General features: G+C 40.8%; 1 protein-coding gene and 3 long non-coding RNA genes across 28 annotated transcripts in view; 3 read left to right on the top strand and 1 right to left on the bottom strand.

Moving 5' to 3' along the window:
• SYNE1 (spectrin repeat containing nuclear envelope protein 1) overlaps nt 1-12129 on the top strand; it is a 273458-nt gene extending 261329 nt beyond the window's left edge. For 18 of the 21 annotated variants that reach the window (XM_083496328.1, XM_083496320.1, XM_083496325.1 and 15 more), the window contains 2 exons: nt 3101-3159; nt 11078-12129. In XM_083496328.1, coding sequence (XP_083352454.1) covers nt 3101-3159; nt 11078-11327 — 309 coding nt within the window. In that variant the 3' untranslated portion in view covers nt 11328-12129. The remainder of the gene's footprint in view (nt 1-3100; nt 3160-11077) is intronic. The other 3 variants (XM_083496315.1, XM_083496317.1, XM_083496316.1) reach the window with 1 other exon arrangement.
• On the bottom strand, nt 1-15384 carry LOC310703892. Of its 2 annotated transcripts, none has more exons than XR_014524436.1 (3): nt 15261-15384; nt 14081-14161; nt 1-2691 (listed from the first exon to the last, which is right to left on the bottom strand). It is a non-coding gene; the product is annotated as an uncharacterized lncRNA (long non-coding RNA). The 2 variants fall into 2 exon arrangements; XR_014524437.1 differs by lacking the exon at nt 1-2691 and adding an exon at nt 3119-3249.
• On the top strand, nt 3169-10780 carry LOC310703893. The gene is made up of 2 exons (XR_014524438.1): nt 3169-8624; nt 8665-10780. It is a non-coding gene; the product is annotated as an uncharacterized lncRNA (long non-coding RNA).
• Nucleotides 15385-15422: 38 nt separating the features above from the next.
• Nucleotides 15423-26896, top strand: part of LOC310703887 — a 104504-nt gene continuing 93030 nt past the window's right edge. For 3 of the 4 annotated variants that reach the window (XR_014524426.1, XR_014524427.1, XR_014524428.1), the window contains exon 1: nt 15434-15559. This is a non-coding gene — a long non-coding RNA (uncharacterized lncRNA). Of the gene's footprint in view, nt 15560-26896 lie in introns of all 4 variants that reach the window. The other variant, XR_014524425.1, reaches the window with a different exon arrangement.

The following is a 26896-nucleotide window of genomic DNA, read 5'->3' as shown; positions in this document are numbered from 1 at the left end:
CCAGATACCTTCTGCTAGCTCTTGGGTAGAAGCTCCAGGTAGCTGTAGCCAGGTGACAGGTCCACGCCACCTTCCTCCTCCTCATAGGCAAGAAAAAGGCACCAACCCAGAAGAGCTCTCCCTCCAACAAAACACTGCCTCCCTAAACTTTGCTGCATCTCCTTCCCTGCATGAAATCAGGATTATAAAATGCTATATATAGTAAAACCAGGACTCAAAGTGTGGTAGGTGCCTCACGACATGTTAGTCAATCAATCAAATATTTTTATTGTATATAGTCAAAGGCGTTTACAATGGACAACAGAGAATAAAAGGAAACTTTCATCTAAAATTATACACGTAACCTGTAGTAGTTTACAACATAAAAAGAAATTTACAACATTAAGACTTAAGATTGAAGTAAATTCACATAGCTAGAGCAAAGCTTCTTGGCTGCCAGTGCAAATTTGGCTACCTGTTGTGTAATATATAGATGTTTATCTGCTAGGAGTTCAACTGTCACTTCCTGTGTGGATCAACCTGGAAGCCAATTAAGAATTGGCGATATAAATTTTCCTCTGGGTGTTGTATACAGGGGTCAAGTCAGCAGGTAGTGTGTGATGTCCTCTACCTGATTGCATCCATGTATACATTTGCAATCCGTATGGGAAATTCCCCAGTACAGTGGTACCTCCAGTTCTGAACGGGATCTGTTCCAGAGGCCTGGCCGTATCCCGAAAATTCCATAACCAGAGGACTGCTTCTGCGCGCACACATGCCGCCGCAGAGTGCTTCTGTGCATGTGCGAGCAGCAAGCCCACTTGGGGGTTTGCCGCAGCCGTAACCCAAAGATTCCATAACCTGAAGGTTACGCAACATGAGGTATGACTGTATTTCCCCTCTAAAAATGCTGAGGGCATCTGTTGAAATCTTAGTTCTACAAAGGCCCTGCGTAGTTGTGGCAAGGTCAGAGTCTCAGGGTAATGGGGCCTTGAGTGATTTGCCTTAATTTGGGGGGTACTAGGTAGAGTAGCGAGCTGCAATGGTGGGTGCTTTGTCTTGGTTGGCATCCTGATCAAAAATCCCATTTCTAAGGTCACCTGATGAATACCATAACATTGTAGGACCACTTACAAAACACAACACAGAAGCTGCTAAGCTATCACTATTAGTGATAAGATAATATTGTAGGGAAGTCCCAGGGATTCAAGAAAACAATTTTATATTCATAAAATTCACCATACACATGTTAAGGGTGGAATTGCTCTTCTTGAGTGTGGAAAATGAGCAGCTTTGTCTTCCTTGTCCTTTGCAATGAAGGGCAAAGGGTGAGAGCCATCATAGTTCAATTGATAATCAGCTCATGAACCAGGATTTCTCCTTGCTCTCTTCCTCCCTGAACCTCCCTGAAGACCCCCAAAATCTGCTCGAGTAAGAGGGTCAGGAACACTTTAGAGCAGATTGGGGGGGCACACAGGGGGCTGGAGGAGAAGGTAGAAACCAGAATTTACATTGTGCAAGTGGATTTTATGCCAGTGGGCAGATACCACTGGGTGTCACCCAAAAGCCCGACCAAAATTATTCCAACTGTTGCTCTTTGTTTTGTGGTGGTGTTGGCAATAAAAACTTGTTTCTTCGGTATGCTGCTGATTTCTTAGCAAACAGAGAAAGCAAGTTGTTTTTTTCCCAATGCAACACACTCCCTGGCTTGCTGAAGGAGTAAAAGCAATACAATTCCAGGCATGCATATGCCAAAGTTTTGTGTGAATAATAATTTGTTTTCTTTTATTTCTGATACTACCCACCACACATGCCCTTCCACCTACTTGCATTTTCCTTTTGTGCCACTGGAATATAGTACAAAGCCAGTCTGTGAGCCACATAATGTACTACTCTTCACTTTGAGTCCTGTAGGGAACTTGGTTTTCATTCTTTTTGTTCGTTTTAATTTAAGTATTATTCAGCTTTCCTTAGCTTTTAGAAAACTATCAATTTTCATTTGCTCTCTTATAAAAAAAAATCTGAGTTCTGTCTTTATGAACCTTACTGCCTCTTAAAATTGATTTCAATACATTCACTAGTTTCGTTTAGATCCTAGTTTGAGAATGTAAAGGAACACTGGCTTTTCAAGGGGAAGATACACAAAAATCATGGCAGTTTTGTTTCCTGGGTCATGACTTTCCTTTTTTTCTTTCAACATTTCTAAAATATAAGTTATATATATCATGGTTAGCTTATGGATATGAGTAGAAATAGCAGCTTATCATAGCAAGTAGACATTCACTAAACAATGGTTAGAAATGCAACATGCACAATTTCAATGCCTTAAATCTGTATTTGTCACTTCAAACAGAGCACTGTTTGGTTGATTGACACACTTTTTTCTTTTTATCATCACCTTCTCTGGGGTACAGTATGAGACAGATGGTTTCTCTAAGGTATATCTTGAAAATTAGCTTTAACTTTTTCAAATAGAAATGATTTTTTTGTAAAAAAAAATATAATGTTCACCACAACAAATTTGAACTAATATAATAGGGTTGAATCCAGAGCTGCATTCAGTGGAATTCCACTAGCACTGGAGGAAGTGGACGGTGCACTGATTTTCTCCAGTTCTTCCTCCCTTCACAGTCTCCACTGTCCCCTGTAAAGTTGTCACAGAGAGACAGGTGCCTCCACTTCCATTTACACAAAGAATGACTCTAAAGATAACTGATGCAAAACAAGGAAACATTTTCTTAAAATAATAATTACTATTATTAAAAACAGAATATATTTTTGAAGCATCAGCAAACAAAAGTGTAACTTTTGAATAGATATGAATTAATACAGCAAATTGCTTGAGGCATTTAACCGTAAGATTCTTTTTTTAATACACCGCACTTTCTTTGTATTGTTTTATTGACTACAGTGTCATTTTAAGTTCATGTTGTACGTTCAGTTTCATATTCAACTAGGAGCAGAAAAGAAAAGCCAGTTTCCTTGATTCATGGAAATTAGTAACTTCATTTGATTTTGTGTTTCCTTTGCTGCACTTTTTAATTTGTTTTTCATCAGTAGCTTGCCTTTATTTGCCTGGACTGAACATTCTTCTTTCTTTACCCCTGTTCATTGCAAACAGCCACGAGGCAAATGTAATGTCTCACAGCCTGGACCCTCTGTCAGCAGTCCACACAGCAGGTACCTTATTCTCCTGGTTTCTGCACTCTGATCTAGAACTTCAAGAGGATGATGGAAACTGTCCATGATATGTAACTGTGCACATTTAATCTGATGAAAAAAGACATCAAGCAGTTTAAGTGTAGGCTTTCTCCTACAAGTATCAAATTACACTAAGACAAAATATTGCACTACAAGCACTCAATAGTATTCTGCTTTTGCTTCCAATGAACTTCAACCTACATTTAAATTATTTAGATGCCTTTGATTAAATGGATGTATGCATTGCATCCATCATTTTGCCACTAAGAAACTACTGGCAGATCTATGCTTAGGTCCATGGCAAAGACTTTTATCATCCTCTTTGTTTCTAGATGTTAAGTTATGGCAGGTATTAGACCAATACAGTATATCAGAATTCACAAAACCCGCAAATCTGAAAATGAAAAAAATCCTCTTAAGATTTGCCTCCTTTATTTTCAAGTTTTGTAAAGTTTTGTTCAGTTTGCGGGTTTTCATATTTAATGACTCCAGGCACAGTCCAAAACCTGAGATAACGCTGAAAATGAAGATATGGCAGCAGCACATCTTTTTTTCTCCACTGTGAGACAACTTCCTTGCAGATGCAATATACTAACCTTAGTAAGGTGCTTGCAGACACAGGGCATTATGAGAGCACCATACCCCCTCTTGGTGCCAGCACTTGAGAGTAAACAGCTGTAGCTTCCAGCTTTCACCTTGTGACCAGCAACCTGTCTTCTCTGCAGCTAACAGTGCTTCTGCATTCTGTCATTGTCAGTGTGATGTATTTATGTATCTATAGATATATACATGTCTGTGTGTCTATGTGTGACCTTTTTACCAATCAACAATTCACTCTACCTTCTTATCCCCTTCCTTCTTTGTCTGGCCTGAAATAGAGCTCCAGAAAATGCCCATTTATATTCTACGTCCCTGTCCAGTGTTGACATCTGTTGTTGTTTTTAATAACAGGAACCTGACAATGCAGATAGAGATTGAGAGAGAGAGATACAGAAATGAACATACCCAGAAAATGTAGCTCACACCAACAACAGTACTACTGTCTGCCATCCCTTGCAGTGAAGCCCACTAAAAGTTAGAAAGGCTTGGGTCCCATTGATATCAATGGAGCTAAAATGTGCACCTAAATGTCGTGTTCCAATTCATTTCAGTGGGGATGGCATGCCTAGCATTTCCTGGATTGTACCTTATTTTATTTGGACCCTTTGAATCTAAAAGTATGGGAAGTGCGACAGAAATACATTTTATACAATAAATCAGCCAGTCAAACAAGCATAGAATAAATCAATCACAAGATAAATCAAGGGCACTCATTCCTTTGCAAACCACATTTTTCTCAGCAAAACGCCATTGTGAAATGAATAGGAGGGGAGAATGAATGCTAATGCTAATCCACTATCCGCTTCTTGCCACATGTCATTTATAGTCCCTTAAAGTTTTACACCCATGCACAGCTTGTGCCTTTTGAATTGTGACAAGCATCAAGTGACTGAAAGAGGAAATGTATTCAGTGCTCCACAAAAAGTGCCCATCCACTTTGCAGTGTCAAAATCAATTGGTTGAAATTCAAAAATATATTAGAGGAAGGTATTCTGGAAAACTACTTGGTTGCTTTATGGAGCTCAGAATAATACAAAATAACTCTAAATTTCAGCTATATAAAAGTAAAATAAATTTTAAAAGACTCATAATTAAAACAAAAATGTGTTGGTAGCTTCGATTAAAACAAAACAAAAATATGTTCCTGGGCTCTTTGGCTATTCCAGTTTTACCCACCCTCATATCTTGATCTTGCCCTCATAAACAAAAATGAATTCAAATCCCAGAGGTCATGTGACACATGAAGTAGAACACATTTCAGAGTTTTCCAAAATTTTGCTTAAATGCATAAAATATCTGGGACTACCTCTTAGTTGCCTGTTGTTGTTGTTGTCAAGAAAGAAACTTAAGGAAAAACTATTTGTTTCCAATCCGTATGAGGCAGGACCTTATTTTTCACACAACGGGGGTGGGGTGGGGGAGAGACTGCTTACTGAACAAAAACAAAGCATTGCTTTTTCTGACCAGTCTGTGAAATGAAGTTGCATTTGGGAAGATGGTACCAGTAGGGCTTGCTGTGTACAACAACTTTCCTCTTCCCTCTTCTTCCACACACACATGCACACGCCTCCTTTTTAGAACGTTCTGGCATTGAAAGAGCCAGCCACTGGCTCAGCATGCGCTTCACCACCACTTTGCAGCTTTAGATCCTGCCTATGTTCTAACTGTGGCATCTATGCATCTTTCTCCAGCACTGTTTATTAACACATCTCTTAGCAGAACAACACAATAGACAATTTGTCATTCAGTCAAGCACGGAATACAAATGAGTTTTCTACTGAATAAGGAAGTTAATCAAGCATGGGAGCCAGACAGGTTGCAGTTGATGTGTAATGTGGTTTTGACTGATAAAGAAGTACAAGCTGTCACTGTGTTCTTTTAATAACCTGGCCTGCCTCTGATCTGAGTACCTTGTGTTTGATCTTGCACTGGATCAGCAATCCTTGGGAGACTAGACACATAAAAGGAGACCAAGGTATTTAACCCGTGGAATTTTGCTGTTGCAAATTTAAAAGGGCAGTGGTTTTAAATGCAAACTCATCTGGAAGAAGCTGCATCAGACCAAAGGACAGGTACTGTCAAACTACGCATTACCTACGGTTCAGCCCTTCCTATGGACCCTGGCTTTCTCACATTGGTGTGTTTTGGGTGGTGCAAAACACCTATGTTGGCAGGGAACAGTGCATATACCGTGGACCCTCGGGTTAAGAACTTACTTCGTTCTGGAGGTCCATTCTTAACCTGAAACTGTTCTTAACCTTGAGGTACCACTTTAGCTAATGTTGCCTCCTGCTGCTGTCGTGCAGTTTCTGTTCTCATCCTGAAGCAAAGTTCTTAACTATTTCTGGGTTAACGGAGTCTGTAACCTGAAGTGTCTGTAACCCAAGGTACCATTGTATGTGGTGCAGCAATAAAATTGCTAGCACATTGGCATAGCTCAGCATAGCTTACTAGAACTTCAGGTTAAGCAGCACTTAGATGCTGCTTTATGCCATAGATAGATAGAGATAGATAGAATTATCTACTCCAGGACATTGAATTTTGTCAGGATAAAATCAAAATAAACAAGTGAAATGTTGCATAAAGGAATGGATATTCTCCCCCATGCCATCAGTAATTAGTACAAAAATACCCCAATGATGTATATCAATATCCAAAACTATTCATGAGACTTGGTATTGCCAGCAGAGGCAGATGGAGCTGCACACATATTCAGAGATTTTTCCTGCCATAGCCAACAGTTGAGAGACCTTTTCAAGCAGAGCTGTATCACTGGATTGCAGCCATAGGCTTGAGTCAATATAGATATTTTATGAGATAAAAATGTTAGAGATTAGAGTAATTGTGTCCTTTTCTCCGAAGTGTTTACCCTATAGGATCCCTAAAAGGTCTTGGCGCCAGTGATTCAGTCTGTAGTCTCAGAACCCATTAATCAAGTGCTACATTCTTCTACCGCACTTTTTATTCCCAATAGTAATCCAGACTTGAAGATTCATCTTGGCTTTCACAGGAAGCAAGGCAGTGGGTATATGAGCAGAACAAACGTTTTGTGATCAGAAATCATTTTTATGCACAATTGTTAGTTGTAGCTTTGTCCACGACTCCAAATGCCCTCGTTCAGCCATGTGCAACATGTGTCTCAATCTACTTCAGATGAAGAAACTACAAATGAGACCTTAGTGATAGGCAAAATCAGCAGAGCTATTACAAGTGATGATTGATTTAAAAAACCTTTACAAAGTGTCAGATCAAGTGTTACTCCTACTGAACACAATAATATTGCATATCTATTGAGTGAATGCAACATTTCGCAAAAGAAAAAAAAGAAATAAGAAATTTAATACACAGCTTTGGTAGATTACAAATACATGCAATTAACAAAGGTGTTCCAGGGTAGATGCTGCCCAGCCCAGCATCTGCATATGAAGCTGCCTCATACGGAGTCTGACTTACCCCAAAGGCTTGTTTTGATCTTAATAGACTCACCTCTGCCAGCCCTATGATTTCAGTAACCACAGCTCAATAATTATTAATGAACCCATTAGTGTATAAATTCTTCTGGTTACATATAAAAATATGCTAAAAATTGGCCTTTCAAAATTGGTTCCCTAGAAACTGGAAATATATGACCATCATTTTGATGCCTCTCTTACAGCATTAAAAAATCTAGGATGTGCATGATGGTGCTCTCTTCCTGATAATTCTGGAGCACTCTTAGTAATTACAGTATTTCAGACATATAATTCCTTGTCCTTTGTATATGGATGTAAATTGTACACTGTTATAATGGATGTGTATGCTTCTCTTATAGAAATATGCATGGGGTAATATGGGGTAGAGGGTCTCCCTGCCCCCGCCCCCTTTTGAACTAACATGTGTGTAGTAAAGTAACTATTATCGTAAAGGCAGCTTTAGCAACAGTGTTCCTTGCTCCTTCCACCAGTCTTTTTGTGGTGCATTAGAATCTGGCATGAGCCGGTTTGTTTGTGGTGTTGGGATTTGAGCTATATGACGGGGTCCACTTCCAGATGAAGTGTATAATGAGCAATCATCCTGATTTGTTTTCTCAAAATTTATGTGGAAGGTATATGGCATCACCACTGGTGCACTTTCCAGTGTAATTTCCCAACATTTTTCTTGCTGCAAAAAGCCCAGGCGTTTGTGTTTTTTTGTTGCTGAAAGCAACATTTGTTGTGCAAGAGCACCAATTAGCCATTGGTATTTAACACAAAGTGCCCACTTCACAATGGGTTATGAAGGTGCCCCCCATATGGCCCCGGGGTCACATACTGACATATGTGTGTGAGTTCCATGGAAATGTGCAACAACCCAGAAGTGTTCTCAAGTGTTTTGGAGCTTTACAGCTCTATTAATAAGTCTATGAAAAACATAAACGCCAGTTTGTCAAGGGCTTTGTAAATCTCTGACCACATGAAATAAAGAAACAACATAAATAATTAATAGTGTCTAAATATCTAGGCTGTGTGCAGAACAAAAAAGCAAACATGCCCTGCCCAGGTTTTATGATCTAATATACACAACAACAAAAAACTATAAAATGATTGAACAAAGCAAAGAAGAAATTAAAGCCATAGTGCTTTTCCCAAAAAGGCTAGCTTAAACAAGTTGGTGACAGTCATTTAAAAAAGGAGAGAGTTAACCAAGTGTAATCTGGCTATGAATCCCATAAATAAGATCAAAGGCTTTCAGATGTTTTTAAGTATCTTGCCAGACCCTGCACCCACAAAATGTGTTCCAGACAGGTAGGGACCCTTCAGAACAGCATGGAAGTTAACTCGGGGATTGTATTTCAACCACTATACCTAGAACAGGAACATGAAAGTGTGTCTATAAAGACATGGAAGAAAGGCAGAACCCTGAAAGCCAATATGATATCCAAAAGAGAGAAATAGACAGTGCTTTAAATAAAGCAATATCAAAAGCTGAATACAAATTAAGAGTAAGAACGAAAAGAAAGAAGATTAAGGAAAGCAAAGTAGTTTCTATTGCATGATAGATCAGGAAACAAAAGTTAAAATAACAAAAAGGGGGAAAATAAGAGTCAGATAATTTCTAAAAATCTAAGAGCACACCATCAAGCAATTTAGAAACAAATGTAAAAAGAGAAACAAAATAATAAGTAGCTGAACTAGATGAACTGGAGAGGTCTATTTTTAAAAAAATACTGGAAAAGGTGATAAAAATTTAAATTCAGATGAAAAAATGCCAGTAGCTGAAGAAAGACCAATGTTTCAATAATATGCCATGCTTATTTTTGGGTAGGCTTATGAAGTTTGTTGAATTAGGACTCAGAAAGGAACTTTGAACATTTATAAAACCTGCCTCAAGGGAGAAACAAGCTTTATAAGCTCCAAAATGCAGTCCCAACTTAAATTAAGTTTTATCTAAAAAGTGTCAACAGGATTTTCAGCCTATGTAAAAATGGCTTGCATTTTTAATAACCTTTTTATTTTGCCCTTTCCCCAAGTGTCTTGGGTTGGCAAACATGGGTTCTACTGTTTTGTCCTCTCAAATTTATGCAATTTTAACCCTTTGAGATACATTAGGCTAAGAGATCAGGTCAGACCCAAAATTCCTGCATTGCAAGGGTTGGACTAGATGACCCTCTGGGTCCCTTCCAACTCTACAATTCTAAGAGTCTCAACACTACAGCAGAATTTGAACCCAGTTCTCTCCACTCTGCATCCTGAACAAATGCAGAGGCCACATCAACAGGGTATACCAGCCTTATCACAACCACAGAGAGGTAGGAGGACAAATTGTTTTGGAATGGACTTAACTCCCCCCCCCCAAGAAATATTTCCTATTGCCTTCTTTTATAGACAAGGCTTAAGGGCAGCAGAATGCCAAGTGGTTCAAGAACTTAAGCATTTTGGAAGATGGTGTTATTGTTCGATGCTGGGGGGGGGGATAGAATGCAGATGGTAATTCCACATACAGTGAGGTTTTTGGCTAGTGGGAGAATCAGGATTGTGCTTCCTGATCTCAATTCCTCGCTGCACTTTTATACTGTTGGAGGTGATGTCTGTACATGGGGTCTGTTCTATTATTGCACAATCAGAGCTATGATAGGTTATATGTGCATGCCTGTTCCAAATGCCACCTCCAGTATGTAGACACTGGGCCAGCAGGCACAATTCTGGACACATACAATGCACATAAGGCTGTGGACTAAGTAAAAGCCATGTGAGAAAATAGTCACAGTTAAAGGCTGTGCAGCCTAAGATGGCAGTTGGGCAGCACTACCTGTTCCCTTTGTCTATACCTAAGCCCATTAACTCCTCAAGCTGGCATTGTCAGATGCTCGAAGGCTGGGTCTAATTGAACTTTAATATAGAATGCTCTGATGCTGTTAAATGTGCCATATCGTTTTGATGCATTCATAATAGAAGGCTGCATACTTAATAACAGACTAAGCAGCTTTCCATCCTAGTTTCAGTGATGTGCCTGTAAATAATCTGCCACCTTTTGTTTTTGATCTTGGACCTCTTGTCAGCTCTCTCATCTCAAACAGTTAATCATTTATTAGCTTTGAACATTCAGGTCTCCATTAGTCAACTAAAAGTAGCCAACAGAATTTCCTGGTTTACTTGAGGATTTTGAAGGGTGGGAAGATATGTGCCCATAATTTGTCCAGTGGCAACAAAAGACTTTCTCCCCACCCCTACCCTCATCATCCTTGCAATGATAGCAACTGGAGATGCAGTTGCTTTGATTAATCACAAGGCAGAAGGGTGGATATTATTTCCTGGCTGAAATAAAAAGAATCCTTGTTAGGACAAGCAACAGTCTTTCTGTTAATTTGTACTGCATTCTTTTTTCCAGGGTAGTAAATTATACTCAAAGAGGAATGGTACATCTGAAGTTCCACATTTGCTTTTAATTGCTGATTCAGTGCAAAATGAGCTACACTGTACTGTGCAATCTAAAATCCTTCTAATTGGATATTGGCATACTTACTGTGATCCTGACATGGGGGGGGGGGAATACTTGGGCTACACTCCTTAAGAAATATTGTTGATCAGTAGCATGGATCGTGACTGATATACCTGATGGGTGACTGATGTAGTGGTGTTACATTTGGGAAAGAGGGTAGCATACTACTTAAAATAATTTCTAATACCCAAATAGTCTTTTCGAGTAACTAGAAAACGTCCACTTTAATGTAAAATGCATTTGGAATCTCTAAATCATGGATATTTCAGGCAGCATCTTGGCCTGGGTGTCATTTCACAGTAATGCATTGGTTTATTTCTGTATTGGATTGTCTCTTTAGGTGCACAAGAGATGGCTTAGATTCCTCCCATTCTGAGGTTCAGCCAGTTCGGCGGCGGCGGCAGCAGCAATGCTTCTTCCTCAGGGTCCTCCGAGCCGCTCTCCCACTTCAGCTCCTCTTGCTGTTCTTAATTGGTCTTGCCTGCCTGGTGCCAATGACGGAGGAAGACTATAGCTGCGCCCTCTCCAATAACTTTGCACGCTCCTTTCACCCCATGCTAAGGTATACTAATGGCCCGCCACCTTTATGAAGCAGCTGGAAAGACAGCAGAGAAGCTTGTATCAAATGCAGGTACATCCACTGCAGAGTAGTTCTCCTGTGACCTCCTTGGACACAAAAATAAGTCAACTTGGCACTAAGTTAAATATGTATCAGTACCAAAATGAGTCATGCACTATGTGAGTAGCATTGTTTAAAACTCACATCTCTGGCACTGAAAAAGCTATGAAATAAGTGATAGAATATTTTTTTTCCTTTTTTGCCAATATTCTGGACTTCTCAGTCACTTTTATAATTTGGGCCAGTGCCCTGTACTATGCATAGACAAGGACTTCAGTCTGAAAGAAGATATTTCCCATGTGCAGCTCATAAAGATCTATTACTCAAACTTTCATTATCTGCATTATTGGTATTTTACAAGTATACACACACTCATAGAATCATTAAAAACCAAACTCTGCTAAAGAGATTCTAGACTATTGTAACATAAATTTTAAAGAGATTGCAAGGCCATGTATTATTTCCCCATTTTTTGTGGGGTTTTGGGTGGAGCATGATGTTCTAACCTTCGCTTTGGATGCACAAGCTGTAAATCAGAACAGCACTTTTTATAGTTAAAAAAGTAATGGATGTAATAAATAAATCATGGAAGGCTTTATGAACAAAAATCATGAATGTTAAGTATTAAAAAAGAAACATATTTATGTATGTACAGTTTGCTAAAACTAGTTTTGTTGTATTGATTTCTTGTTATAGAAAACCATGAAATTTTTGTCTATGTGCTTTTTAAAAATTATTTTGGAGCAATATATAAGCAAAATGTCAAGGCCAAATTTCTCAGTCTCTTTCTCTCACTCTCACTATATTATGCACGCGTGCACACACACCCCAAATACATTATTAAGGCCATGGGAATCTATTTAGAAATATACAGGGCAAGCACAGTTATGGATAGTTTTCTAGATATTCTGGTCTATAGGAAAAATGTTGAATTAAAAGAATGGTCTAATTCATAAGGGCCATCTACATGAGGAAATACTTTCACAACTATGTGATGCTCAATATATATATAATTTAAGCATCTAAAATGGACTATTAAATTGCAGAGCCAATTTGTGACCTAAATTTCCTGGCAAGAACTACTTGCCTCTCCTCCCAGTGGGTGGGGGCAGGGGATTGGGCGCCCGTTTCTGTGCGGCTGAAGGGGGGGGGGCTAATTTCCTTCCCCAATGGTTGTGTCTGCTTCTAATGGCCCGTCTGTGATTCCAGCCAAACACAGGTTGTCGGGGGCGGGGAGCGTTGTTGAGGCTTCAGGGTAGACTCAACTTTCTTGGAGAGAAAGTTCCACATTCAGGGTGCTGTTATTGAGACAGCCCTGCCTCAGAATATCATCATTGACAGGATATAGAGCAGGGTCTCCCCTGCTGACCTCAGAGCATATCAGTAAGTACCAAAGGATGTGCTCCTTTAAGTAGGTCATTTAAGGCTTTGTACATCAGTATCAATGTCTTGAATTGGACATAGTAGCTCATTGGCAGACTGTCGTCAAGGTTAGCCCCATATAGACTGCATTGCAGCAATTCAGGCTATTAGAGTAAGGATTACAGTCATACTGAATGACCTAGCCAGAGCTAGGCATAGGCACTCCTTTTCACTGAGGCCCCCTAAGCCTCTTGTGGCAACTTTGCGTCTAGGAGAACCCCCAAGCTACGTACCTGTTCCTACATGGCTGTTTTGATGCCTTACCCAGACCTGAAGTCAGACATAGATAGATCTAGATAAAACATTCCATCCAATAACATTTGCAGTTCCTTAGCCATCACTTTTTCAACTTGCCCAAGAAAGGGACATTAGCAACACGACAATGGTTGATAATACCTCAGTTTACAGGGGTGGCCTCTTCAGGAGGAGGTTGCACCACCACTGCTTTCAAGATTGATCTATGCTGAAGATGGGCTTGACAGTCATTCCCTAGGACAGGCTGTGAATTGTTGTGCTCAACAAAGCTAGAAATCTCCAACATATTTATTTGCTCCTCACCAAAGAATTATCAATGCTGTGTGGGAAGCCATGAAGGAATAAAACTGATCTATCCCTCAGAGTGTGATTAGAGCTGAACTTTTTACAGCCAGACAATATTAAGACTTCATACTAGAAGGAAGTCTGCAGTGCACTTGGTAAAGTTTAAGGCAAACTCTATTTCAGCTTCTGTTCAGTTTTCTCTATAGCTTCTTTCACACTCATGGCAATAGAATTACATTCATCTTCTGCTGTTCCTGGCCCATGGCTCTCCAGTCGGCCACAAGCCACAATTTGCATACACTTGTACATGTCTATTGGCATTAATCAGCCAAAACTGGAATTCAGATTATATGAGGAGAACTTAATCTTTCATGGGAAGTTGTTGTGGGAGGCAAAGGGAAATAGGTAGATGAATATGCAGTTGTATATTTATTCAGATATTGCTCTCTAGTAGAGCCAAGGCATAGGCTTACACACTAATTTATAGCTCTGCAGAGCATCATCATTCTCTCCTTTCAACAAAAGGGAAATCGTATGCACAGCTGGTTAAACTGTTGACAAAAACACCTCTGTTTTCATGACACATAGTTCATGTAAGGCATTTTTGTTCTTTGTAGACTTTTGAGGAATGTTAAAAGATGGGCACCAGTTCCTCCCCACATATACATTAAAAGAGTGCATGAAGTGCATGAAGCAGAGTCATAGGGCTGTGTGGCTTAGCCACCCCTTTACCCATAATGTCAAGAAGCAGTGTGCACTTACCAATGTATTTGTGTAGCACTCCTCCACTCAAGGGGGGGGGGGATTTGACCCAATCAGTGTCTCTCCTCCTATGGAAGAGCCCTAAAGAAACATAGAGGTAGGGGGGAAGTATAAGATCAGGAAAGTCCATAAACAACACAGTAACAAAGCAACATGAAGCCTTGTGGGGGTCCAAATATGACTAGGGGAGGGGTGTGCGTCCACTAGGTGGAGGGTGAAATACCTGTTTTCACATCTCTGCCTAATGATACTCTAGTAGTGTAGCCGTCCTGATCTATATAAGGGCAGACAGTCTTTCAGGTATCCTGGTCCCAAGTTGTTCTGGGCTTTATATGTTAACTACAAGGCCTTTAACATGAAAACTAATTAGCAGCATGGGACATGCCTAGGATCAAGGCAGCAGGAGATGGCAGAGATCTGTGGATCTGGCAGCAAGGAGATTATAACAAGTAATTTAATGAAGATTTTGCAATCTCAAACCATAAATCTTGAGGGTGGGCCAGCAACACTTCCTTGCATGTGTGCTAGCTCCCTTGCATAGCAGAGTGGTGATCACAGTTGCATTTTCATCATCTAGTCTTTGCATATATTGTAAGGGTAACTTTTTCTGCAGGCAGTCTGCTGTGAGGGTATAGACTCCTCACATTATAGGTCCTGGATTATCCTAGCAATGCACGAGAGGTGTGTGGCCTGGCAAACACAGATGTGATAAAAGGGTTGGAGCCAGGGAGCATGAGCCCAGTCTCCCCCCTTCCTGCAATTATAACCTTGTGGGAGAAAATGCCAGAATAGGCTTGTTAACATATCTAAATCTATCAAGATACAAAGGTGTTTGGGGGAAGAGGCTAAAAGAAAACCAGCACCATATAAATTCATATTTCTCTCCTAAAATGTTTTACTGGTAGTGTAAACAACTGTTCTACTGAAATGTGCGGCCTGTGATTTTACACACACATTGAGCATACAGGTTATTTCCAAAACTATAGGTAAACCAGGGAAATGGTAACGGCACAGCTGTGATAGCAATAACACAATGGGGGGGGGGGGAGGCAGCTGTGGTTAGAGTCACAAACAGAAAAATGCTGAAAGGATAGGCTGGTTTCTGTTTAGTTTATCCCAAAATATCCCTGCAAGTTTTAAACTTCCTTAAGTCCCTCACCACCAAATTCTGCCCTCTCACCAAGCAAAAACGTGTGCTGCTCCCTTGGCTTCCTGCTTGTATGTGATCACTTCCTCTCTCAGTGTTGTTTTGAGGTGGTGGAGTGGAGCTGCAGCTGGAAGGCAAACTCAATTGCTTCCCTTCATTGCCACCTGCCATAGTTTTCCTCCTCTGTGTAGCTTGCAATATTCACTGTGGAGTTCAGGAGCCCAGCAAAGAATAGAAGATGCTAGAAGGTGAGCACACAAATAAACAGCCTGCAAGGAAACAAAGGTGGAAGAAACTGGGCAGTGATTTTTGAAGAAGTGCTTCTCCCTGAGGTACGTAATTTCTGCTTTTCAGTTGTTTAAAGCACTGTGGTCAGGGTGAAGCGTCATTTTCCTGCTTGGAATGAGCAGATACTTACAGTATTTGAAAATGTGGTTGATTAACATAATTTGATATTATACTAAGGATTCTTAGGCCTCACTCATAATGGTGAATAATACTTCCAATTAATTCAACAAGCTGAAATTTAGCTCACAAGTTCCACAAGTTACCCTGGTGACCAGAACGATTATGAAAAAGGGAGCCTTGTATGTTTCTGCTTGTATGTTGCCAAACGTGTTTCTTCAAAAGGTGAGGGAATTTCCTCACAGCCCAGGAAGCTGAAATTTGAAGCACCTGTAGGCCAAGACACCTGGGATTACTTTTTTTAAAAAAAGCCTGAACAAAAAAATGTGTCTATATACCTGCCTCAAAAAATGGCACATGAAGTGAAACTTCAACAGGAGTCAGCTAATAGTTAGAAAATTGTACATACAGCCCCCCCTCAATTACTCGAAGTCTGAGGGGGGAGTCATTCTTAACCAAATAGTTAACATTTACAGGGCAGAATAGCCACAGGTGGGCTGTATAATGTTGGGTTGTGGTAGTTCCATTGCCCTATCACACACCTGCATGTCAGCAGCTAGAAATGTGCTATCTATGCTTGCAGAGTGCAGGCTGAATTTACAATGTGCATGAGGATATGGAACAAGTCCCAGCTGAGGTCAGTCAAACAGGCAATTGACAAAAAGCACCATTTTGCCATTGTCTCCTGCTTGACATTTGAGGATAAACTTGGGAAATACATTGGAGCTCTGAGTCCTAAACTTCAGTTTTGGGGGCAGGGCCAGTAACAGAGGAAAGGAGAAAAGGAAATTGGGGAGTGAAGTAGGTGTATATGTGTATTGGGGCAGGTGGTGGTGGTGGGGTTATCCCTTGTTAATTTTTTGCAAGGCTGGTGGATATAAGCTGAATAGTTGCAGAGTCTACAGGAGCACAGGGAATATGCACAGGGAATTAGAATATGCTAATTCATCCCAGCCCTTCAATTGTACTCAGTAAATTTATCTTTATAGTATCCACTTAATTTCCAGCATTGTTGTGATTGTGTGTTTCGCTTAATTTATATTTTACTCAATTTCCTGAGAGTTGCATCCAAAATGTCAACATTTTAGTAGCATTTAATGCTGCAGTAGATAATGCTTGCCGTGTGTTGAATTTAAATAAGAAGAAAGGAAAGAAATCGATGAGAGAGCCCACAGCTTAGTGGTTGAGTATATGCTTTGCATGGAAAATGGTTCAGATTTACTGTTGGCTATCTCCGTTTAAAAAGGGTCAGCACAGCAGGACTAGGAGAAAACCCAGAGATCTTGAAAAGCTCATGCTAGTCAGTGTTAGCTACTTCTAGGCAGAACCAGCTCAGTGTTAAAGCACCTGCTTTCTATGCAGGACATATGTTCAATCCTTGGCACTTCCAGATAAGACAAAAAATGAAGGTTCAAAGCTTTATTCTTTGAAATCAATATTACATAGTTGGGACTTTTCCTTCTGAAAAGTCCTAGAAACAGGTGGCTGGAGAGTGTAGTGAATGTATAACTTTCCTTAGCACACTAACCCTATTTCATGGGGTACAAAGGATGGGGTACACACACACACACACACACACACACACACACACACACCTACTCCCCTGCCAAAGACTGGGGCTGTGACAAGTAAAAATGGGGGGGGGGGAGAGAGAGAGAGAGAGAGATGAATGCTGCAGACACCTTGGATTTCTGTTGTTTAAGTCTAATTGTAATCCCTTTTTGCGAATTATAATACTTTTCCCAATTGGTCGTCTTAGTCTTCTTAGTTGCTCTAGACCAGGCATGGCCAAACTCGGCCCTCCATATGTTTTTGGGACTACAACTCCCACCATCCCTAGCTAACAGGACCAGTGGTCATGGATGATGGGAATTGTAGTCCTAAAACATCTGGAGGGCCGACTCTAGACCTTCTCTGCAATTGGTTTCTCTGCCTTGGCTTCTACATCCAAATTGCCTTTTCCCAATTGGCACTGGGGCAGAACTGCCTTTATATACACATGGAATAGTGAAGCATAGTCCTATCCTACAAGATCAAGAATGCAATTGGCTGTGAATACAGCATAGTCAAAAACCAAGTTTGTCTCACCATTGTCCTCTTCACATGCATGGGAATAGCCTCAGTTTTGTGTAGGTCCAAAGTTTGTAGCATAGTAAAGAGCAAAAGTGCATATTGGTGGCACTGCTCATTTGCTAGGCCAAACCTATTTCTTATCTACTCCTGTAAGCAAAATCCATTCACACACAAACAAACACCTCTGGAATGTTGTTTCCAAGCAACTACTAAAGCTTATCTGTTGTTCTTGAGAAGTTGCTGAAACTTCAAGGCTGCTTCATGCAAAAGTTAAATTTCTAACTGGATCGCAGCTTCAATAATAATAACAACACAGCTTCAGTAATAATGAAAGAATAGAATATAGTAAAGAGATATGTAAAGAGATTTGATACATGTTTTATAAAGCATAATATGTGAATATCATAAGCTTAAATTTCTCTTAAGCTTAAATTTCTCTAATAAACATTAATATACTAGGTTTCCAAATATACAAGCTGGACCTAATGCTTTGGGCTTATTGTGGTTGACAGTTTACTGAAATAATATCTGAAGATACAGGATGCATTTTAATTGTAACACTAGAGAGGGGCCTTATCTTCTGGGGAGGTTCTCACTATGCTGCAGAAAATTCACTGAGCAGAGATCTACTACCACTGTCAGTGTACCCACTAGTAGTATAATTCAGCATGAATGCCTGTAAGTATCTTCAATATTTGAAATATATACATAGGAAAATACCCTGGAAATTACTTATATGGAATATATACTTTTAAAAAACAACAATGTAGACATAGTCTGAAATATTTTGAAAGAAGGACAAGTAGGAACTACTCAAATCCATCAAAAGCAACTCAGTTCAGACCATGGTTGTTGTCTTATCAGATTATTTCATTATTAAAAGTTGGAGCAATTAATTTAATTTACCTGGATGTTGGTAAACTGTTGACTCTGTCTTGAAAGAACTTGTTTTTGAGCTATTAAAACAGGAGAATTATGATGCTCATAAATGTCATGTCTGTCTTCTGCTTGGTATCAGTCATATGTACAATCTCAAGTGGCACTCAGAGCCTGTTCCTCTATGAAACTGAATACCATATGCTCATGCCAGAATCTTGTTCACTCTCCGAATTAACCAAACAAATCACACCGTCATATACTAAGGAAGTCACAGGCAGTTATTGCTCAATCTCTGGTGGCAGAATGCCACTTCATTCTCTGAGAAGTTGGATGCTGATCTCATGGGTTGTGTATCTGGTTGGTATGCCTGAATTTCATTTGATATTGACTCTGTGTCTTATAAAAATGATTTACTGAGCTTATGAAACTGAAAGGCAGTGAGAGTATATGATGGGCACCATTCAGTGTTGTATATCAGTACTACACAAGTGCCACAACATGCCATGCATGCTCACCACTGCTGTTGCAATGGCTCAAGTGTTATCCAGGATTGGGGACCAGAAGCTTCCCTAAGCCCTGATCAAGAAAGAACCTGAATGTGCTGCACAATTCTGTATATGTTTACTTAGAAGTAAATCCCACTGGCTTTGATGGGGCTTGCTGCCAGCTAAGTGTGTATTAGGATTGCAGCTCTGGTCTGAGTACTGTATGTGATCAGGCCAGATCCTTAACTTACCTGGACTGTGTCCACTCTAGGGCATTCATGTGTATGCCGGTCATTGTTTCCAGGTGCGCAACTGTGTGCACCTTCAGGTGCAAATGAGCACTTTCAGTTTAATGCTTCTGAAATCGTTTTCAGTGTTTCGTGGCCACACTGGTGGGTGGTGCTTGGCAGGTTGTATTTGTGCTGTGTGTTCTTGCCTTTCCCCTCGATTAGTGTTTCCCTGCCCCTCCCTAAGCTCCAGAAACCTGAGATCCCCAGGGGGCATGCATGCGGGTATTTGCATGGGCATGCACACTTTTTTAAAAAATTATTTTTTAAGTACGAGTTTCTCAACAGCAACTTTTGAACAGAAGAGCAGTCAACATCAATGATAAATGTGTGTTACTCCAAGCCAGGAAACATGAAGCCCATTATGGGTAATGTAGGTAGTTCCTTCATGCTAAAATATATCACAAAACAACAAGTAAAAAGAGAATTGGCACTGTTTGAACACACAATTCCAATGCCTAAATTTTTGGTAATTAGAGTATGGTGGAACTGTCTTGTTGGAGTAAGTATGAAAAGAGCCCATAGTCTTAAATCAGTTCTTCTTCCCTGGTTCCACAGTAATCTTTGTGCCAGAGACAGCTACTATGTGGTGGCAGCTATCCTGAGTTAAGTGCTAGTCTGAAAATTATTGTTCAGGGCTGTTAAAAATAACCTCAGAGAGTGTCTGCACATTGTGAAATGTGTGAACTAACCAGGGTTGTCCCTGGGATCATGATAGGCCAGAGATAGCAGCCAAAGGGCTCAATCTCCCATCTTATAGCTCCATAAAGTCTGGTATTTTCGTCATTATCTTTCAACACTGGCAACAGATACTAATGCTATAAAACAAAATTAATTATACCTCTAAATGAGTATGCATTACACATGCCTGATTTTGTTTCAGGGTGAGCTGAGTTAAAGCAAGGAAACTTAAATTATTAAAATAGATTTATTGTAATTTAGAAGCAAGTCTGATTGGAGAAGGGGAGATTTATTTGTCAGTAGGAATGTACAGGAGCAAGATGTAAACATACAGAATTTTCCACCAGCAAATGCTGGTAATACACACTGATCAATGGAGACAAAAATATTAACAAGAATAGTCATAGTTTTAGTTAATATTACTGTTGCATGCCACCTCAGTCTCTGGTGCAAGATTCCAGGGGCTCCAGTCTAAACAACTTACCGGTATATACTCAGTCTGAGCCTATGATGGAGGGCTTCACAACATTAAGGCCCCAAGAGAGCCTTCCTTCCTTCCTCCATAGCCACAGCCTTGGATTCAAACAGAAATCAAACATCTCTCTCTTCCCATATTGCCGCTTTGCTTCTAGCTCATATCCCACTCTCTGCTCTCAACTCTGCCTTTGTCCTTCTAACTACCCCACCCATTGGCTATCTCTTACAGAGCCCCGTCCTGTGTTCTCCTTAATGACCCATCAGGCAATCGCCTCACCAGGAAACTAGCCTGGATATTCAAAGAATATTACCCTCCCCCCGGCAACTCATAACATTACTTATGTAGAGTGCATAAGTGTAGGTTTTAACATAAGAAATAGTAGGCCCAAAAGTTGGATCTGAGTGCCCCAGCACACTCCCCACTTGTGATTCCCAGCAAATTGTATTCAGAGTCATACGTCATACTGCCTCTTACAGTGGAAGTGAAACAAAGTCGTTGTGGCTAGTAGGTGTTGATAGCCTTATTTGTCTAATCCTCTTAAATCCATCCTAGCCTGTGGTCACTATTTCTTGTGGGAGCTAATTCCACAGTTAAAATGTGCACTGTGTGTACTTTTGTTTGCCCTGAATCCAGCTTCATTGGGTGGGCCACCCCTTTTTCCTTTTTAATGGCCTCCTTTTTATGCTTAAGGGCTGTTCTTTTAACAGAACAAAAGAGAGAGAGGCTGGATCTACACACACACCTTTAAAACGTTATTAGAACGATATTAGAAATATCGTTCTAAAATGTCAGTCCCATTTAGTTTCTCTTTCGTCATTGTTGTTGTTTAGTTGTTAAGTTGTGTCCGACTCTTCGTGACCCCATGGACCAGAGCACGTCAGGCACTCCTGTCTTCCACTGCCTCCCGCAGCTTGGTCAAACTCATGTTTGTAGCTTCGAGAACACTGTCCAACCATCTCATCCTCTGTCGTCCCCTTCTCCTAGTGCCCTCCATCTTTCCCAACATCAGGGTCTTTTCCAGGGAGTCTTCTCTTCTCATGAGATGGCCAAAGTATTGGAGCCTCAGCTTCATGATCTGTCCTTCCAGTGAGCACTCAGGACAGATTTCCTTAAGAATGGATAGGTTTGATCTTCTTGCAGTCCATGGGACTCTCAAGAGTCTCCTCTAGCACCATAATTCAAAAGCATCAATTCTTCCTTGATCAGCCTTCTTTACAGTCCAGCTCTCACTTCCCTACATCACTACTGGGAAAACCATAGCTTTAACTATACGGACCTCTGTCGAGAAGGTGATGTCTTAAGAATGTTTTAAGAAGCTGTCTAGGTTTGCCATTGCTTTTCTCCCAAGAAGCAGGCGTCTTTTAATTTCGTGACTGCTGTCACCATCTGCAGTGATCATGGAACCCAAGAAAGTAAAATCTCTCACTGCCTCCATTTCTTCCCCTTCTATTTGCCAGGAGGTGATGGGCCCAGTGGCCATGATCTTTGTTTTTTTGATGTTGAGCTTCAGACCATATTTTGCGCTCTCCTCTTTCACCCTCATTAAAAGGTTCTTTAATTCCTCCTCACTTTCTGCCATCAAGGTTGTGTCATCTGCATACCTGAGGTTGTTGATATTTCTTCCGGCAATCTTAATTCCGGCTAGGGATTCATCCAGCCCAGCCTTTCACATGATGAATTCTGCATATAAGTTAAATAAACAGGGAGACAATATACAGCCTTGTCGTACTTCTTTCCCAATTTTGAACCAATCAGTTGTTCCATATCCAGTTCCAACTGTAGCTTCTTGTCCCACATAGAGATTTCTCAGGAGACAGATGAGGTGATCAGGCACTCCCATTTCTTTAAGAACTTGCCATAGTTTGTTGTGGTCGACACAGTCAAAGGCTTTTGCATAGTCAATGAAGCAGAAGTAGATGTTTTTCTGGAACTCTCTAGCTTTCTCCATAATCCAGCGCATGTTTGCAATTTGGTCTCTGGTTCCTCTGCCCCTTTCATTACGTTTCCACAAACTCTACCCCGTTTAAGATAGCTAGTACCTTTGCAACGCCCTCTGCTGTCACATTTCAATAACACATTATTAAAGTCCTAAACTAAGCGTAATATGACCCTTACATTTTTAAACGTTTTCTTAACCCTTTCCTAATGTTATGAAACATGAGTGTAGATTCGCCCACAGTGGGGATGACCAGCTGCAAAAGCAGCAGCAGCAGCAGCAGCAGCAGCAGCAACAACAACAACAACAACAACAACAAAAGTTTTCAGTAGTTTATTTATTTTTAAAATTAGTTTTTATTAAAGACTTTCTTGTGTAATAAATAAACAAAACAAACAAAAAGTACAAATAGTGTCTCCACTTTCAATTCAGAGATTCTTTTTCATGGTTTGTTTGCATTCAGTATGTCATGTACATTGTGCGTTTGAGGGGAAATGAAGCTATCTAGCCCCTCTGAGATTCTCATTGAATAGCAGGAAATGCCCCCAAATAAATTATCATTTCTATGCAATAATTAGAAGTACAGATTTCTTGCTATTGCTCTCATCTTTTCAGTCCAAGGCAAAGATTTAAAAATATGTTTAAAGAAAATAAAAGTTGTAGTTATTTTGTAATCTGCTGTAAGCAGTTCTTTTTTCCTAAAAAAATGTTTAGGGGTACTCTCATTTTCCTACTCATATTGAAATACTGCCCCTCAGTGAGGCTAAACTTAGATTCACAAAATGTTTAGGTGTATGCGTCCCCCTTCGTCTCTCCAGAAAAAAATCACTGGCTGTTAGTAGGTTCTGGGTCTGAAAAAATTAAAGACTGCAATAATAATATTTTTAAGTACTTAAAAAAAAATTCCTCTTCTCATACTTACATTATATTAATTTTACCACAGAGCCTAGGACTTGCCGATCAGAAGGTTGGCGGTTCGAATCCCTGCAACAGGGTGAGCTCCCGTTGTTTGGTCCCTGCTCCTGCCAACCTAGCAGTTCGAAAGCAGGTCAAAGTGCAAGTAGATAAATAGGTACCGCTCTGGCGGGAAGGTAAACGCCGTTTCCGTGCGCTGCTCTGGTTCGCCAGAAGCGGCTTAGCCATGCTGGCTACATGACCCGGAAGCTGTACGCTGGCTTCCTCGGCCAATAAAGTGAGATGAGCGCCGCAACCCCAGAGTTGGCCACAACTGGACCTAATGGTCAGGGGTCCCTTAACCTTAATCTTAAAAATGAAAATAGCCCAGTGAATACAATCTGCTTGAATTGCTAAGGAGCATTTCTGTATAAACTTGTTTCAGAGAGATCCAATAAATAAATAAATAAATAAATAAATAAATAACCACATGGTTAGAGGAAAAGCTCCGTCATGACTTAAAAATAGCAGATAAAATCTGAATTATATGAAATGACTGTTCTTCAGAGTAGAAAGAAATGTTAAAGAGAATGATTAAGAGTGTTCTGTGTTGTTTTAATATGTTATTTTATTTGAAGCAAAGAGATGTAAACACCACTATGTTTCGCTTATGAACACCAATGAAGAATGTGATAGATACCAGATGGGATGAGTGATGAGTCACAACTCTACTTTGGGGTCAGAGAAGTGCAGCACAAAAGATGGGTGGGATTTAACGTGGTAGGAAACTGCGTTGTTAAACTAATGCTGGTGTGTCCTAGAACTCATCTGAATGGTGCTTACTTGTAGAACTGGATGCATGCATGAAGCCCAGCTGGTGTTGTATGCAAGAAGGCCGCAGCCTGTTAGCTCCCTGAAGTGCAGGGGAGCGAGAGATAGGTAGGAGGCATCTACTGTATAGGACAAGCAGTGTCCCTTTACTGCTATCCCACTCTGTGGGTTAATGTGCTAGCCTTTTTCCAGACATCCATCTGGCTGCTTGCTATGGGGCCAAACTGGTAGTGTTTGCAGTTGCCATGTAGACAGGCTCACATACAACAACAGCTTGTGAGGCATAAAATGCTGATCAATTCACATTTGGGTAGCACTCACAACAATGATTTTTTTTCTGTTAGAAGTGGCCTAGAATATAGGAAACCAAACCCATTTCTTAACAATGGGCTTGTTTTGAAAAGAAAAGAGCACGTACTGTTGACCATGAGACTCATCTTAAAGGCATTGGAGATTTACAGGTAGATAAAATATCTAGAGAGGGGATGGAGAGCATGTATTGTCATTTTGTTTGGTGAGTCAGTAAGAATGCCAGGAAAGAAGAGTAAGCAACACAAAGCACTGAAATATGTCTCTTTGTTGTTTAGTCGTATCCGACTCTTCGTGACCCCACGGACCAGAGCACGCCAGGCACTCCTGTCTTCGAAATATGTCTCTAATCATAAGTAAAATAAAATATACAATGAAGCAATGCCCATACATTTGCAACTTCAAGGGGTCACTCACACATTTTAATTTGCTTAAGATAATTTATATGTATATGTCAGGGAACTGCCATCGGAGCTAGAGGCGGAGGGAAGGCTCTCAAATGATGCTGGAGAAGGGCCCAGCAGGGAGAGAAGCAGCTCAGCAGATGGGGAAGCAAATCAGCGCAACACCAGGAATAAAGGGGGGCAGATGGGGGAATCGGAGAGAGGGCTCCAGGACTCTTCACCGGACACCATCAGGGAAAGCACGGGTCCTCCGCTACCCACGCCCTCCCTGCGCAGAAGACTTCTGCGCAGGGAGAGTAGGAGGAGACTTGGCGTCAAACAACTTTTATGTTGGAAAAGGTTTAAGAAACACCCACTGACGGATTCTGCTAGCGACTGAGGCAGCCACAAAGTGAAGGGCTGTCCAGACAGAAAGGTTTAACAAGGCAACACAGCCAGGAGTGGCGGTAACTTACGCACGAGCAACCCCACACTCATTACAGTATAGATATGTATTTAAACATAATTACTATAATTTAAATAGACATAGGGTGGGATTCAACTAAGTTGTTGCATGCACAAAATGAGGTCCGCTCACACAATGAGACCTCACCCCTCCCAACCTCAACACCCTGCACCTCCACAGGACTGAAGGAAACCCAAGAACGGGTATGGGGGCACACAGAAGAGATCGGGGGAGGTTCCATTGCATGGATTGATCACATGCATAGCCCACTTAGCACTGCATTCGGAAGAGTGCAACCAAGTGACCTGTGCTCATTCTCTGTCTGCTGTCCAGGTGCAGACTGTTGGTCAGCACCTTCAAAGATCCCTGTTCTCTCCTTATGATTCTTTATCTTTAAGTTGGACTTCAAGTGGGCAGACCTCCAGTTGGACAACTATTTCAATTAGAAGACTGCCATTAGTAAAGCAGGATACTCCAGCAGCTTTCTGTGGTGTTGAAGCAGAAATAGCTGGCTAGGTTGCATTGTGAAGCTGGTCTCCTGGCAAGAGCATCACTGCTGCTTACTGGGACAGTTCCATGGGGTGTGCTACAAAATCAGCTTCTTGGTAGTGGCACAACTTATCACTGGGCAACAATTTTTTACTTTTTGAATGTTGTCTAGATTTCTACAACTGATTTAGGGTATTTTTGCACAGCTGAATCAGGAAATGGCATCCGTTTCTCTTCATCAGGTCAGGTTTTTGTGTTATGTTGATTTGAAAAAAATCAAATCTTGTGTCAAAATCGATTACATTTTTGTGGCATTATAGTATTTATTATTTATTATATATAATATTTGTTAGGGGTAGTAGAAGGACGCAGTTGGTGCTGTGCGTTAAACCACAGAGCCTAGGACTTGCCGATCAGAAGGTTGGTGGTTCGAATCCCCGCGACGGGGTGAGCTCCCGTTGCTCGGTCCCTGCTCTGTCCTGCCCACCTAGCAGTTCGAAAGCACGTCAAAGTGCAAGTAGATAAATAGGTACCGCTCTGGCAGGAAGATAAACGGTGTTTCCGTGCACTGCTCTGGTTCGCCAGAAGCAGCTTAGTCATGCTGGCCACATGACCCAGAAGCTGTAGGCCGGCTCCCTCGGCCAATAAAGCAAGATGAGCGCCGCAACCCCAGAGTCGGTCACAACTGGACCTAATGGTCAGGGGTCACTTTACCTTTACCTAGTCCACTAAGTTTTACCCAGTGAAATGCATGAACAGGTCTACGTTAAGCCCTTCCTGTGAGCATCTAGTTGGCTATCATGAGAACAGGATACTGGACTAGGTGCACAACTAGTCTGTCTGTTGCAGCAGGGCTGTTCTTATGTTCTTAATGGGTCTACTTTAAGTAAAACTTAGTTGAATAGTGCCCTAGTACTTATTTGATTTTCTTTTTTTGTACCCACCCTTTACCTTTAAGGTCCCAGTGCGGGTTACAGCAATTTAAAAATGCAACATCAAAATCAGTTTAAAACTAACTGCAGTCAAGAAAGTAGGGTGTTGTTGTTGTTGTTTAGTCGTGTCCGACTCTTCGT

The sequence above is a fragment of the Podarcis liolepis genome (genome assembly GCF_965112155.1).
Source record: "Podarcis liolepis genome assembly, chromosome: 3".
NCBI lineage: Eukaryota > Metazoa > Chordata > Lepidosauria > Squamata > Lacertidae > Podarcis > Podarcis liolepis.
The sequence above is the reverse complement of the archived record's forward strand: the minus strand, read 5'-3'. Positions and strand labels throughout refer to the sequence as shown.